Below are 14,726 nucleotides of genomic sequence, written 5' to 3' on the forward strand. Positions count from 1 at the left end.
GTATCGCGATCTTGCAGCTGATCAAATACCTCCTCCGTCAAGACTTCGATCATGTCGATGAAGTACGAAGATTCCGTGACAGAAGGCTGCTTGAGGTTTTGATCAAGCGTGAACTCCACTGTCTCATCGCCAATCTTCATTGTTAGCCTGCCAGCTCTTACATGGATGACTGCGTCTGCGGTATTAAGGAATGGACGACCAAGTATGATCGGTACTCTCGAGTCCTCGTCCATGTCCAATACCACGAAGTCGACCGGTACATAGAAGTTTCCCACCTTAAGTGGTACATCTTCCAATATCCCAGCAGGATATTTTACCGATCTATCAGCAAGTTGGAGTGCCATCCTTGTCGGCTTCAACTCTCACACGTTCAGCTTCTTGAAGATCGATAACGGGAGAAGGCTAACACTGGCTCTGAGATCACATAATGCCCTATCAATGGAGACATTACCCAATTTGCAGGGTATCGAGAAGCTTCCTGGGTCGGCTCGTTTAGGCGGTAACTCATGCTGAATTAACGCACTGCATTCGGTGACGACATCTGCGGGATGGCTTCTGTGAAAGGCATGGTGATCTCAAGCTTTTTCAACATCTCGGCAAATCTCGCGAATTGCTGGTCCTCGTTATGCTTCTTGAGATGGGATGGAAAAGGAATGGGCGGAGGTCTTGGTGGTGGAGGAACATAGATTTCCTCAGCTTCTTCGTTCACGACCTCTTTTCCTTTGGAGCTTTGCCCTTTTCCATCATCGGTGAAGTGACTTCTTCGAGTTGCTTGCCACTTCTCAGGGTGATAGCATTGCAGTGCTCTCGTGGATTGATCTCAGGCTTCCCGGGAAGTGACCCGCTTGGTCTTTGAGACGTCGAGGCCATCTGGGCAACCTGGTTGTCGAGTAATTTTAGATGCGTCTGCATCCCATTCACTTGAGACTGCATGCTCCCCACTTGATTCTTTACCTCCTCTTGGTCCATCTTTAGGCTATGTAGCACTGTTTCTTGCGTCTTTTGTCCTTGTAGCAGTTGTGCTAACATTGCCTTGATCTCCGAGTCACCGTCTTGCTGTGGCGGTGGAGGTGCGGGTGCTCGAAAATTCTGAACCGGAGGTCTGTAGGGTTGGTTCTGAATTGGCCCTTGATTCTGCATCGGTGGGGCCCGCGGCTAAAAGGCGAACCGTGGCGGAATCCGTTGGTTACGGTTCTGCATTGGCCGATAGTTATTTTGCGGAGGGTTCAGGACGTTGTTGTTCCTCCAGGAGAGATTCAAGTGGTTCCTTTACCATGGGTTGTACGCGTTGGAATAGGGGTTGTTGGCCAATTGGTGTGCTAGTATTGGAGACAAAGTTTGCATTAGCAAGTTTCGTCTTTAGCGCAGTGAGTTCGTCTAGCACCTGTTGCAACTTAGCATCGTTATCTCTCCTGGGCATGTCTCTCACAGACTCCAATGGAGAATCTTCTTCTCTCGCCATTTGATCAATATGTTGTTCAAGATCCGTGAAGGACATGTGAGAAATGCTTCCTCCGCAGGCGGCTCGGATCAATGTCTGGGTATCTGGCCGTAGACCTCTAATGAACGTGTTGATCAGGTAGTTCTTTGCGAGGCCGTGGTGAGGGCATGATTTTTTGTAGCCCTTGTATCTTTTCCACGCTTCGTGCAGACTCTTCCCGTGGTCTTGCTTGAACGAGTGAATACTGTTCAAAGCAGCTTGAGTGCGATGTGGGGAGAAGAAGCGTTGCATGAACTGACTCTCTAGTTGGTCCCATGTATGAATAGAATCTGGTTCGAGTTCATAGAGCCAGTCGAGCACTGCATCGATCAACGTCCATGGGAAAGCGATCAGGTGGATTGCATCTTCGGTTACCTGATCGACTCTCTTGATGGATCGGCACATCATCTAGAATCGAGTCAGATGTGCATTGGGATCTTCGTTTGGCCTACCCCGGAAGGCCATGGCACTCAACATTTGGATAGTGGCGGGAGTGAGCTCGAATCTTGTCATGTCAACCTCTGGCATCCGTATACCGGACATGAGCTCAGTGTGTTTAGGAGCATTGTACTGCGTGAAGGTTTCTTCATTTACATGCGCATCTCCGGGTACGGGTACAACATCGTATTCTGCCATCCTCTCTCGATGTTGTTTTCGGTTTTGTTTGGCAGTTTTCTCGATTTCAGGGTCGAAAGGAACTAGATTTTCTGACCCAGCACTCCTTGTCATACACTGGAGAAATCCTGCGTACAAAACGGACAGAGCAACAACGAGAAACAATGAAGATCAAATTGAACAAAAGAAGAAAAGAGAGAAAAAAATGACCTAAACCGAACAGTTTCCTAATCGTATCGCTAAAGCCGTTTTGCGTCCCCGGCAACGGTGTAATCAAATCTCGTTTAATTTCCTAGATATAATTACCGCAAGTGCACGGGTCGATTGCAGTATCTAGGGTCGAACACAGGGACACATAGACATTAACGATACAATTATAGGTTCTACTCGATTTTGGTCGGGACGATAAATTGGTTGGTGATCGGTGATTAAATGTAAATAAAAATTAAAGTAAACGCAAATAATATTTCTAAAACAATTTAATTAAAACGTTGTATGTTTCGGGATTTATGGGATGTGTAAGGATCGTTTCTACAAATATAATTCGGCAACCTAGGGTTTTTAATCGGGAAACTCAAGTTCTTATCGTACATGATTACTCTTCCGAGTCTCACTTCACTTCCTAGAAGTTTAATCTACCGATCTCTCGATTCCAAACAGATTAAAAACTTCTTAGAGCATTAAATTTTCTATCACAATTTCTAGATAGTATAACCATCTTCCGATGTGAGAACCATCTATTCGAATGAATATTTTCTGAATTTAATTTCATATTTCTATGCAAATTAAATTCTAGAATCAATAAATCAGGTGGGCGACAAGATTTAAGGCATTAGACATTATTCATATCTGTCTCTGACTTTCTCTGATGATCTCTCTGTATCTCCGTATCTGTCTATCTCTCCTCTGACGAAAATCTGTCTTTGTCAAAAACTCGATATCCCTTCCACTCTACCTGCTTTTTCATTTAAAGAGATATGCGTGGGAGCGGCGCAAATCACGCGGAGTTTGTCGGACAACTCATCGCAAGAAAACAAAGGGGGCAGCGTAAGGTGCGCTTTTAAGTACTTTATATATATTATACTATATAATATATATGTAGATATATATTTATTAATACATATGTATATTATATACACACACGTACGTACTATTTATATATAATTATATACACAGAAGAAATATACACATACATATGTTCATATATATATATATATAATTTATATAATATATATACACATGTATATATTATACGTATATATATATCCATATATATATATATATTACATATATACATACGCATGCAAACTATATACATATATACATATAATTATATGTATATACAAATATATACAAGTGTGTACGTATATGTACTTATATTTATATATATTTGTAAACTTTATACTAAGCACTCATATATATATATATATATATTTATATTATGCGCACCAACATATATCATATATCCCTTTACCAAATTTTTTTTTTCCTTTACCAAAAAACATATATCATATATATATATATATATATATTATATCCTACGCACTAATACCATATATTTTATATTATATGCACACATGGTGCTATCGTGTGTAACGATAGTGCCATCGTTCAACCTTTTTTTTTTTTACGATTTCAACGATCATACGTTTTTGTTTGATTCCCATGAAAGTATCTTGGTGAAACTCGTTTTCCATTCTTTCCTACAAAATATAAAAACATCGAAATCGGAGTAAAATTACACATGATAAAGCCTATAATCATATAAATATCGTAAAATATAATGTATATAATATAAAAAATACACTAATATATATATGTCATCAATATATTTTTTGGATCACTAAAAAAATTCAGTGTTTTTTTATAATCGTAGAAAAGTTCATGTATTTTTTGGATCACTTAAAAACTTCAGTGTTTTTTTAGATTCGTTTAAAAAGATTAATGTTTATTTAACAAAAAATAAAATTCAGTGTTGTTTTTGTCAAAATTGAAAAGTTCAGTGTTTTTTTTTTTAGAATTTTCCCGATCAACGTTCATGGGAAAGCGATCAGGTGGATTGCATCTTCGGTTACCTGATCGGCTCTCTTGATGGATCGGCACATCATCTTGATTCGAGTCAGATGTGCATTAGGATCTTCGTTTGGCTACCCCGGAAGGCCATGGCGCTCAACATTTGGATAGTGGCGGGAGTGAGCTCGAATCTTGTCATGTCAACCTCCGGCATCCGTATACCGGACATGAGCTCAGTGTGTTTAGGAGCATTGTACTGCGCGAAGGTTTCTTCATTTACATGCGCATCTCCGGCTCTGGGTACGGGTACAACATCGTGTTCTGCCATCCTCTCTCGATGTTGTTTTCGGTTTTGTTTGGCAGTTTTCTCGATTTCAGGGTCGAAAGGAACTAGATTTTCTGTCCCAGCACTCCTTGTCATACACTGGAGAAATCATGCGTACAAAACGGACAGAGCAACAACGAGAAACGATGAAGATCAAATTGAACAAAAGAAGAAAAGAGAGAAAAAAAATGACCTAAACCGAACAGTTTCCTAATCGTATCGCTAAAGCCGATTTGCGTCCCCGGCAACGGCGCCAAAAACTTGATGTCGATCTAGGGTATGATCAAATCTCGTTTAATTTCCTAGATAAAATTACCGCAAGTGCACGGGTCGATTGCAGTATCTAGGATCGAACACAGGGACACATAGACATTAACGATACAATTACAGGTTCTACTCGATTTTGGTCGGGACGATAAATTGGTTGGTGATGATGGTGATTAAATGTAAATAAAAATTAAAGCAGACGCAAATAATATTTCTAAAACAATTTAATTAAAACGTTGTAGGTTTCGGGATTTATGGGATGTGTAAGGATCGTTTCTACAAATATAATTCGGCAACCTAGGGTTTTTAATCGGGAAACTCAAGTTCTTATCGTAGAAGATTACTCTTCCGAGTCTCACCTCACTTCCTAGAAGTTTAATCTACCGATCTCTCGATTCCAAACAGATTAAAAACTTCTTAGAGCATTAAATTTGCTATCACAATTTCTAGATAGTATAACCATCTTCCGATGTGAGAACCATCTATTCGAATGAATATTTTCTGAATTTAATTTCATATTCCTATGCAAATTAAATTCTAGAATCAATAAATCAGGTGGCCGACAAGATTTAAGGCATTATACATTATTCATTCAAACCGAATTATCAAACCCATAATTACAAAAATAATTTATGAACACATAATCCTTACACACCGCAACCCTAACCTACAACAAAAAAGAAACTATTCACACATAACAGTAAACAACAACAAGAATTAAACGGCAACACATAAAATTAAGAAAGAGGGGAAGAGATGCTCAGAGATGTATGCGGCAGCTTCCTCCTCTTCGGCTCTTGCTCTCCGACTTTCTCTGATCTCTCTGTATCTCCGTATCTGTCTATCTCTCCTCTGACGAAAATCTGTCTTTGTCGAAAACTCGATATCCCTTCCACTCTACCTGCTTCTTCATTTAAAGAGATATGCGTGGACATCATTTTATTTGTCGCTGGAGCGGCGCAAATCATGCGGAGTTTGTCGGACAACTCATCGCAAGAAAACAAAGGGGGCAGTGTTTTTTTTTTTTTAGATTTTTCCCGATCATTGTAATAAAACGATGGAAACCACCTTAGCCTAATATAAACATAATCAATCGATCTTTCTCTTAAGCAAGATAAAGTATTGCATATCCTTCTGGCTCGCTTTGGAATAAATAGAGTGATCTCTTGTCGATTTCTTAGAAAACCGATCAAATAGCTCATCAATGATGCCGCCCCCGAAATGTTCTTCTATGACTCCATGGATGGCGGCTCGATGCATGGAAGCGATGAAGCCGTCGCTCAATGGCATATCCTCCATCGGATGCTTCACTTCTTCCATAATCTCAACGCTAAAGCACCCATTTAGCTCTATCACTTCCTTCAATTCGCTGAATCGTGGAAAGTACAATGGCAAGTTGAATGATTCGAGCTTTTCCTCTTTTATTATTCCCTACATCGATGCAAAACATGAAAGAAGCATATTATTGAGAACTAATCACTGTTTGACTGCTCCTATTTCTCACTTGAACAATGGTTATTGAGAATTAATGGTATTGTGAATTATGTAAAATTTACGGTTCTACACAATTTATATATTGATATATTTCTTATTTAATTTGACTTTTCTTCTTCTATAGAGAATTATATTGCTTATCCTTGGCTTAACAATTAGTAAAATTACAACATAAAAGATTAAAAAAAAACTAGCATTTTATTTTAGTCGTAACTAAACATTTATCTCTCAATAATAATAATAATAATAATAATAATAATAATAATAATAATAATAATAATAATAATAATAATAATAATAATAATAATAATAATATATTGGGTCGGATAGGCCAATCTAATATCATAATTGAGTTAAAAGAACGGTGCCAAACTTTCTTACCGATTCGGCCATATCGATCAGACAATCTCCGATCATATCATAGAAAACACCTTTCCATGTACGGATCATCTGTACGCCATCGGGCAAACATAGTCCCAAGATAATCATCAGTCCTCCCGGGAGAAGCTCTTGAGCTCTAGCTTCAATGAAAGCTCCCATATCCTTCTTGAATTGTTTCTTGTATGCCTTTTCCACTTCGTCAACTAAATTAGTACAAAGGATGTTGTTTTTGTTCCAAGCTTGTGTGTTTCGGTTACAAATATCTTTTGGAGTTGTTGAGAGCCAAACGAGTGCGTTAGAAGCGTGCCCGATGTGAAGGCTTTTTTTCGGGAATAATCGTCGGTAGAAGGAACCAGGAACACCGCATGCAAAGATTTGATGGTCAAGGTAATACGGAGGTAGGGTTTTGAAGAGAGTATTGAAGTCGTTGTTGGATTGATCGTTGAAGAAAATTTGGAACTCGAGGTGTGTCTGATTCTTTCCTTTGGATTTTTCTCGTTGGTGTTTGAGTTTTACGGTTTCTACAATGTTTTGAACGGCATCAAATGTATTGGATCCAACAGAACAACCGAAATCCGCGATTTTGTAGAGATTTAGATCAAATTTCGGTGTTTGAAGATTGAGTTTTGCTAAAATAGCTTCTTTGGTCTTTGCTCTTACGCTCTCAATTGCAGCTTTCTGAATAACAAGAGAGGCATGTATATATGAATTCATAACTCAAATATCTCATCACTCACAAAACACAAAGCATAACGATACATGATATAGTGCTTCGTAAAAATCTTACTTGGTAAGTAGAATTACGAAGATAACTGTGTGGACCGTCACCGCCGATCATGGGATATGATTGAATTAATGTTGGCTTCACGTTCGCCATTTCTGTCTGACCTGACCCCAAAATTTCTCGTGACAGAATCTTTTTGTGCAAGTTTTTCAATGTCAATTTATAGCTGAAACATTTAGATAACAAGAAGCCGGTTTTTTTATGGAAAAAAATGAAATAATTTGGGATGCCATTTAATGGACAAAAATAATAATTGATAAGGCGACAAGATTTGACCAAGTTTTCATTCATTTTCCTCGTTGCTGATGCACATGTTGTCGACAAATAGTGATGGGCATTTAATGGTGGCCATATATGACGTATATAAAAGAATTTCAGGGATTTAAATTTGATCGGTGCATAGAAAAATGGTGGATATTAAACATCCGAATACATCCCATAAAAAAACATAAACTTTGGAAAACTGGTTGGATTTGGGTTTATTTGATAGAATTAAAACGGACCTACCCGTGGAAGGTCCGGTCCGTGGAAAGTTTTAGAAACTTTAAATCTACAGAATGTTGAGTGAATATTCTTGATTGAATTTGAAATTTAAATTGGATTCAAATCTGCAAAAAATCTATCAGATTGAGATAAGATTGAGATAATATCAAGATAAAATCAATTTGAATTCAAATATGATTGAGATAAGATTGAAATAATATCAAGATAAAATCAAATTTGAATTTTGAAATTCAAATTGATTTTATTTTGAGATTCTCTCCTCTACTATAAATAGGGGTCTTGGGTTAGCTCATAAATCACAGAAAACAAAAACAAACATTTTAGAGAAAAAAAGAGCATTCACATATTTGCTCATATCTCTCTGAGTTCACTTGGTATTTGGAAAGCTTTTTCCAAATACGCGGTCGTTGTATCCTGGGAGTTCACCGTGTTCCAGTAGCCTCGAAGCTTTAGAGGTAGCACGGAAATCGAACTTAAGGAAACTGTGTTTCACAGGCCTCGACAAAATGATCTTTTAATTTTAGGTACTTATCTGGAATCGCTCGAATTGCTGGAGTTTTGCCGTCGTCAATAACTGTCGTCCCCAACAATCTTAAGTTCGATTATGGTTAACACGAGACAAACTTCTTGGGTAAGTGTCTAACTCTCTTTCAATTTCGGTATAAAACCTCACACGAATTTGGATTTAAAAACAACTAGGTTAAAAAAAAAGTGTTTGGAAAAAAAAACCAAATAGTTGTTTTCTTTTTCAAATATTAATGAGTCTAAGCCCAATTGAGTTTAAGATCCAAATTTAAAATTGAAGCCCAAATTAAAAGATGTTACTTGTGAAGCCCAAATTAAATTCAGAGAAATTAATTGAAAAGTCCAAAAGAGTAAGCCCAAATTGAAAAGTTTTGTTTTTGCCCAAAAACACATAAGAGAAAGCCCAATATCTTATATTTAAAAGTGTTTTGTGGAAAAAAAAAAAGAGAATATTTTTTTTTTGGAAAAAAAAAGTTTTAGTTAAACAAAATCGAAAGTAACTTTTCCTGTAAATTCGGGAAGCAAGCTTTGTCTTAGCGGGCCGGGTTTAAAGAGGAAACCCTTTATACCCTCCTCATAGTAAGGACGTGGGAATCGGGGTAAACCCTCTAGCTATCACTGGAAGCGAGCCAAACCAATTTATAAGTTAAGTGAAACTCAGTTTAGTTTATAAGTTTTGTGAAAGCTAACAATGATTGGATTTACTCCATAGATCATTGATAATCCAAGAAATCCCATGGATTCAAATACTGCTCCAGGGAATGAGATTCCTGCTATGGATATCGATGAGAATCTTCATATAGCGGAGGTTACCAACCCCGTTAATCATGATGTTGCTGGCACACGGAGGTTACTAACCCCGTTAATCATGATGTTGCTGGCACATATATGAATAATCAAGTGCCAAACGTTGCGAACGTTGTCCCACTAGGAATGCCTTCGGTTGTTGCGAACTCCGAAAACCAGGCAATTCCTATTGTGCCTATCGGCCCGGCTGAGAGACCTGAACAATTTAAGGGTCAAAATTTCAAACGCTGGCAACAAAAGATGTTGTTTTTCTTAACACAACTTAAGTTGTCACGGTACCTCATTGAAGAGGAACCAATCCCAGAGGAGGGCAATGCCCAATCTCTAGCTAGTTGCCAACAATGGAAACATAACCGTTTCATGTGTTGGAACTTTGTGCTGAATGGTTTGGATGATTCGTTGTATGGTGTTTTCTCCAAATATGTTACGGCAAAGCAACTCTAGAAAGCGATTGATCATAAGTATCGGGTCGAAGAGGCTAGCCAAGGGCGAATGGTGGTAGCCAAGCTCCTAAACTACTGTATGGTAGATACAAGGAGTGTTGTGGAACAAGTAGATGAATTGCAAATCATCTTCCACCACATGGCGGGAGAATGCATCATGGTAAATGAACGGTTCCAGGTGACAACTCTTATTGAAAAATTGCCTCCATCCTGGACAAGTTTCAAGAATGACCTGAGGCAAAAACCTAAGGACATGTCTTTGAAGGATTTACATCGTCGTGTGAGAATTCGGCAGGAGTCTCAACCTATTCTTAAAATGAATGGGCAATTTGGATCCAAGGCAAACGTCGTTGAGACGACTAAGGCCAAAGGGATTAAAAAGCGGAAGATTGATAAGAATGTTAACTCCAAGAAATTCAAGGGGAATTGCTACGTCTGTGGCAAGGCTGGACATCTGGCGAAGGATTGCTACCATCGCAAGGAAGATGCCCAGAAGAAAATTGGGAATAAGACCCAAGCCCATGTAGCTGAAGTAGAAGATGGGGAGTCTAAATTCGTAGCAGTTGTGTCAGAAGTGAACATGGTCAGATATAATCCGAGAGACACTGGAGCAACCCGCCACATTTGTGCTAACAAATGGATGTTCACCACCTATGATACTGTCACTGGAGAAAGCTGTTATATGGGAAACTCTGTTGTATCGAAAGTGGAAGACAAGGGTTCAGTCATTTTGAAGATGACATCTGGAAAGAAGCTGACACTCACTGAGGTTCTTCATGTGCCAGACATTCGCAAGAACCTGCTCTCTAGATCTGTGATGTCAAAGAAAGGCTTTAAGCTAGTTTTTGAATCTGAGAGAGTTGTAGTGTCAAAAGATGATGTGTATCTTGGTAGAGGTTATCTAGCAAATGGTATGTTCAAGATGAATGTAATGACCATTTGTAACACCAATGCGGCAAACAATATAACCGCAAATGATATTAATAAAGCTTCTACTTCTTCTGCTTACTTGAATGAGTCAAGATTATGGCATGGTAGATTATGACATGTGAATCTTAAGTCTATGCAAAGATTAATGTCTTTTAATCTTCTGCCAAAATTTAAATTAGACAAAGACCACAAGTGTGAAGTCTGCGTTGAAGCGAAATTTGCTAAGTCTTCATTTAAAAATATTGAACGAAGTACTGAACCTTTGGAATTGATACATACAGATGTATGCGATTTGAAATACGTGGAAACCAGATGTGGAAAGAAGTACTTCATTACTTTTATTGATGATTGTACTCGATATTATTATCTCTACTTAATGAGAAGTAAAGATGAGGTAATAGAGATGTTTAATCTCTATAAAAATGAAGTTGAAAATCAATTTGGAAAGAAAATCAAAGCCTTGAGAAGCGATAGAGGAGGTGAATATGAGTCGCCTTTTGTGCAATTGTGCGCAGGTCATGGCATCATCCATCAAACTACAGCCCCTTATACGCCAAAACAGAATGGCATTGCTGAATGCAAAAATAGAACGCTGAAAAAAATGATGAATGCTATGCTAATAAGTTATGCATCTCCTCAGAATTTATGGGGGAAGCAGTGATTTCTGCTAACTTTGTACTAAACAGAGTGCCCCATAAAAGGCTCGACAAGACACCCTACGAGTTGTGGAAAGGTAAATCATCTAGCTACAAATACTTGAGAGTATGGGGTTGTCTGGCTAAGTGTAACGACCCGAGGCCGCTACGGAATGATAGAGCTGTTCCCACACACCAACACGAGACCTTTTAGCCTGTTTTGTCCTCACTCGCACACATCCTGGAAAGTACTTCCCAGAAGGTCACCCATCCTAAGACTACAAGGCCAGCACGCTTAACTTTGGAGTTCTCTCGAGATGGGCAATCGAAAAGGTAGATGCATCTTGTTGCTATGAATAGTTCAATTAATTCCTTTAAGTTATCTTAGACTGTGTAATCCCATACCTACACAACCCTCGGATCTCTCTCATTTCGGTGTGTTCGATTCATTCCTGTACCCCCTACCGAGAAGCTTGTCAGGAGCCGCCCCTTGTCCATGCCTCTCGCACCGGCGATCACTCTCCGCCCTCCTATGGTACCCTAGGTTGTCACAGGCCCACCAGCTTCCGCCTGGTTCGTCCTCGAACCACACCGTACGGGAGATTATCGGCTCTGATACCATTTGTAATGACTCGAGGTCGCTACGGGATGATAGAGCTGTCCCCACACACCAACACGAGACCCTTTAGCGTGTTTTGTCCTCACTCGCACACATCCCGGAAAGTACTTCCCAGGAGGTCACCCATCCTAAGACTACTCCAAGGCCAGCACGCTTAGCTTTGGAGTTCTCTCGAGATGGGCAAGCGAAAAGGTAGATGCATCTTGTTGCTATGAATAGCTCAATTAATTCCTTTAAGTTATCTTAGACTTTGTAGTCTCATACCTACACAGCCCTCGGATCTCTCTCATTCCGGTGTGTTCGATTCATTCTTGTACCCTCTACCGAGAAGCTCGTCAGGAGCCGCCCCTTGTCCATGCCTCTCGCACCGGCGATCACTCCCCGCCCTCCTACGGTACCCTAGGTTGTCACACTAAGGTTCCTATCCCTATTCCTAAACGAACTAGGTTAGGACCAAAAACAATAGACTGTGTGTTTATTGGTTATGCACACAATTCGAGTGCTTACCGATTCTTGGTGTATAAATCAGATAATTCTGAAATACATGCGAATACATTCGTTGAATCAAGAGACGCTTCGTTTTTTGAATATGTATTTTCCTACAAGACTCGGATAGAATTAAATCCAAGTGGTATGGAATCTCAAAGAATTCATGATTCTTCTAAGCAATTTGAGAAAAAAGATGAAGAGCCTAGAAGAAGTAAAAGGGCAAAAAAACTGACTTCTTTTGGTTCTGATTATCTAACGTTTATGTTGGATAAAGAACCACAGACATATCAAGAGGCTATGTCATCTCCCGAAGCTCCTTAATGGAAGGAACAGTGAAGAGTGAGATTGAATCAATCAGACAAAATCACACTTGGAACTTGTGGATCTTCCACAAGGATGTAAACCATTGGATTATAAATGGGTCTTCAAAAGAAAGATGAAACCCGGTGGTTCTATTGAAAAATACAAGGCGAGACTTGTAGTCAAAGGCTATAGGCAAACTGAGGATGTCGATTACTTCGATGTTTACTCTCCAGTCGCTCGGAAAACATCCATAAGGCTTATTATAGCCTTGACAGCCTTACATAATCTAGAATTACATCAGATGGATATTGTAAAGACTGCATTTCTAAATGGTGAACTGGAAGAAGAAGTATACATGCTTCAACCTGAAGGGTGCAGAGTGCACAGACAAGAGGAAAAAGTGTGTAAACTTATGAAATCCTTGTATGGACTTAAACAAACTCCGAAACAATGGCATGCGAAGTTTGATAGCGTAATGCTATCAAATGGATTTCGAGTCAACGAGTTTGACAAGTGCATATATGTCAAAGGTAGCGAGACAGAATTTGTGATTATCTGTCTTTACGTAGATAATATGATCATCACTGGTAGTAGTGATAAGGTGATTAAAACTACGAAGACCATGTTATCAAATTACTTTGACATGAAAGACTCGGGAAAAACAGATGTGCGTAACCCGTGTACAGTATACGGGTTGTGCCACATGGACGATATACAATAAAATAATAAATTGCGGAAGTGAAAATACGAAATCCAAAAACATTTTAAATCAAATCAGAGTAAGCAGCGGGAATACAACGCGATCAGTATTGCAAAACAACACATGTCCGAATAGTCATAATTAAACCGTACAAAATGCGGAAATACAAGTCTCATCGTCCAAAATACAAATCCCGTACATGATGCTGCCTCTCTCGGATCGTCGTCGTCTGGTACGCTACGCGTAATCCTCGTGATCTGTAAAAACATATAACCGCGAGGGCTAAGCACAACTGCTTAGTGAGTAGTCCGGGTTGATTCCGGTCATCCCGTTCCCAGCGAGAACGGTGATAAAACAATGGCATACAAGAAACACACAAGTAATAACAACACGTAATTATATCACATCATTCATAATCACACCCGTATGGAGTCCACCATAGGGTTTAGCCATATACCCTAGTCAAGTCCATGACTAGGAGCGCATCCATGCCCGTCAAGTCCATGACATTGGCCGTCGTGTCGCACACGACTAAAACGCGTCTCAAACGCCCGTCAAGTCCATGACGTTGATGGTTGAGTCCACAACCATCCACAAACACAATCACGCTTAACTCGTACGCACGAGCAAGCTACACACATGGCACACAACGTGCAATATTCCCATTGTACAATCATACGTATCACGGTATCCGGTCCCTACCGGGTTACCGTTCCACGCCATGCAATTCTACCCACAAATAGTCACGCAATGATCACTCATATTTTGATGTCGCACATCTCACTACGCCACGCAACGTCCTAGCAAAAACTCGGTTCGATTGATCCCAATCGCAATGCTTTGTCCTTTGGTGAGGGTTTGGCCCATCCATGGTCAAGTCTGGTTAGGCCCGGGCCAACCCCGTTGGTCGTTTCCTTTTTCCCGGTCGAAATGGAAATTTTCCTCTTTCTTCCGAGCCTGGTCCGATAGGCCAAAGCCTGGTCAGACCCGGACCACAGTCCCTTCTCTTCTGGTCCGTTCCGCTTCCTTGGCCCGTTGGTTTGTTATGAGATAGGTCTGGTCCGCCCCTGATCACTGCTGATCAGGTACCGACCAAGACGTGTCATTCGTTCTCGGCCCGTTTCCTCGGTTCAACGTGAAATTTTTCTTTTTCCAGGTCTGGTCCGGCGGACTGACGTTTGGTCAGCCCCGGACCAGTTCTCGTTTTTGGTTCGCCCCATTTCTCCTTGGTCCGTCGGTGATTTTGGCTTCTGGGCACATCTGGTCCGGCGGACTGACTTTTGGTCAGCCCCAGACCAGAACTTTTTCTCACTTGGTCCGTTTCCTGTTTCGTTGGTCATCCGGACCAAAACAATTTTCTGGGTTTGGTCCGGAGCTGACCAGTTCCTGGTCCGGCGGACCGGAACTGGGCA

The 14,726-nt window shown here is 40.1% G+C and overlaps 1 protein-coding gene across 2 annotated transcripts; it reads right to left on the reverse strand.

The window, feature by feature from the left end:
- Nucleotides 1–5,695: 5,695 nt before the first annotated feature.
- LOC104822547 (probable S-adenosylmethionine-dependent methyltransferase At5g38780) lies at nucleotides 5,696–7,508 on the reverse strand. 2 transcript variants are annotated; one of them, XM_010553803.1, is made up of 3 exons: nucleotides 7,363–7,508; nucleotides 6,576–6,761; nucleotides 5,696–6,131 (listed from the first exon to the last, which is right to left on the reverse strand). In XM_010553803.1, exons 1-3 carry the CDS (start codon nucleotides 7,450–7,452, stop codon nucleotides 5,790–5,792), a joined length of 618 nt encoding a protein of 205 aa, XP_010552105.1. In that variant the 5' UTR covers nucleotides 7,453–7,508; the 3' UTR covers nucleotides 5,696–5,789. The 2 variants fall into 2 exon arrangements, with proteins under 2 accessions (XP_010552105.1, XP_010552101.1); XM_010553799.1 differs by having other exon boundaries at nucleotides 6,576–7,253; nucleotides 7,363–7,507.
- Between the last annotated feature and the right edge of the window lie 7,218 nt (nucleotides 7,509–14,726).

Source organism: Tarenaya hassleriana, unplaced genomic scaffold, assembly GCF_000463585.1.
Source record: "Tarenaya hassleriana unplaced genomic scaffold, ASM46358v1 Cleome1, whole genome shotgun sequence".
Taxonomy (NCBI): Eukaryota; Viridiplantae; Streptophyta; class Magnoliopsida; order Brassicales; family Cleomaceae; genus Tarenaya; species Tarenaya hassleriana.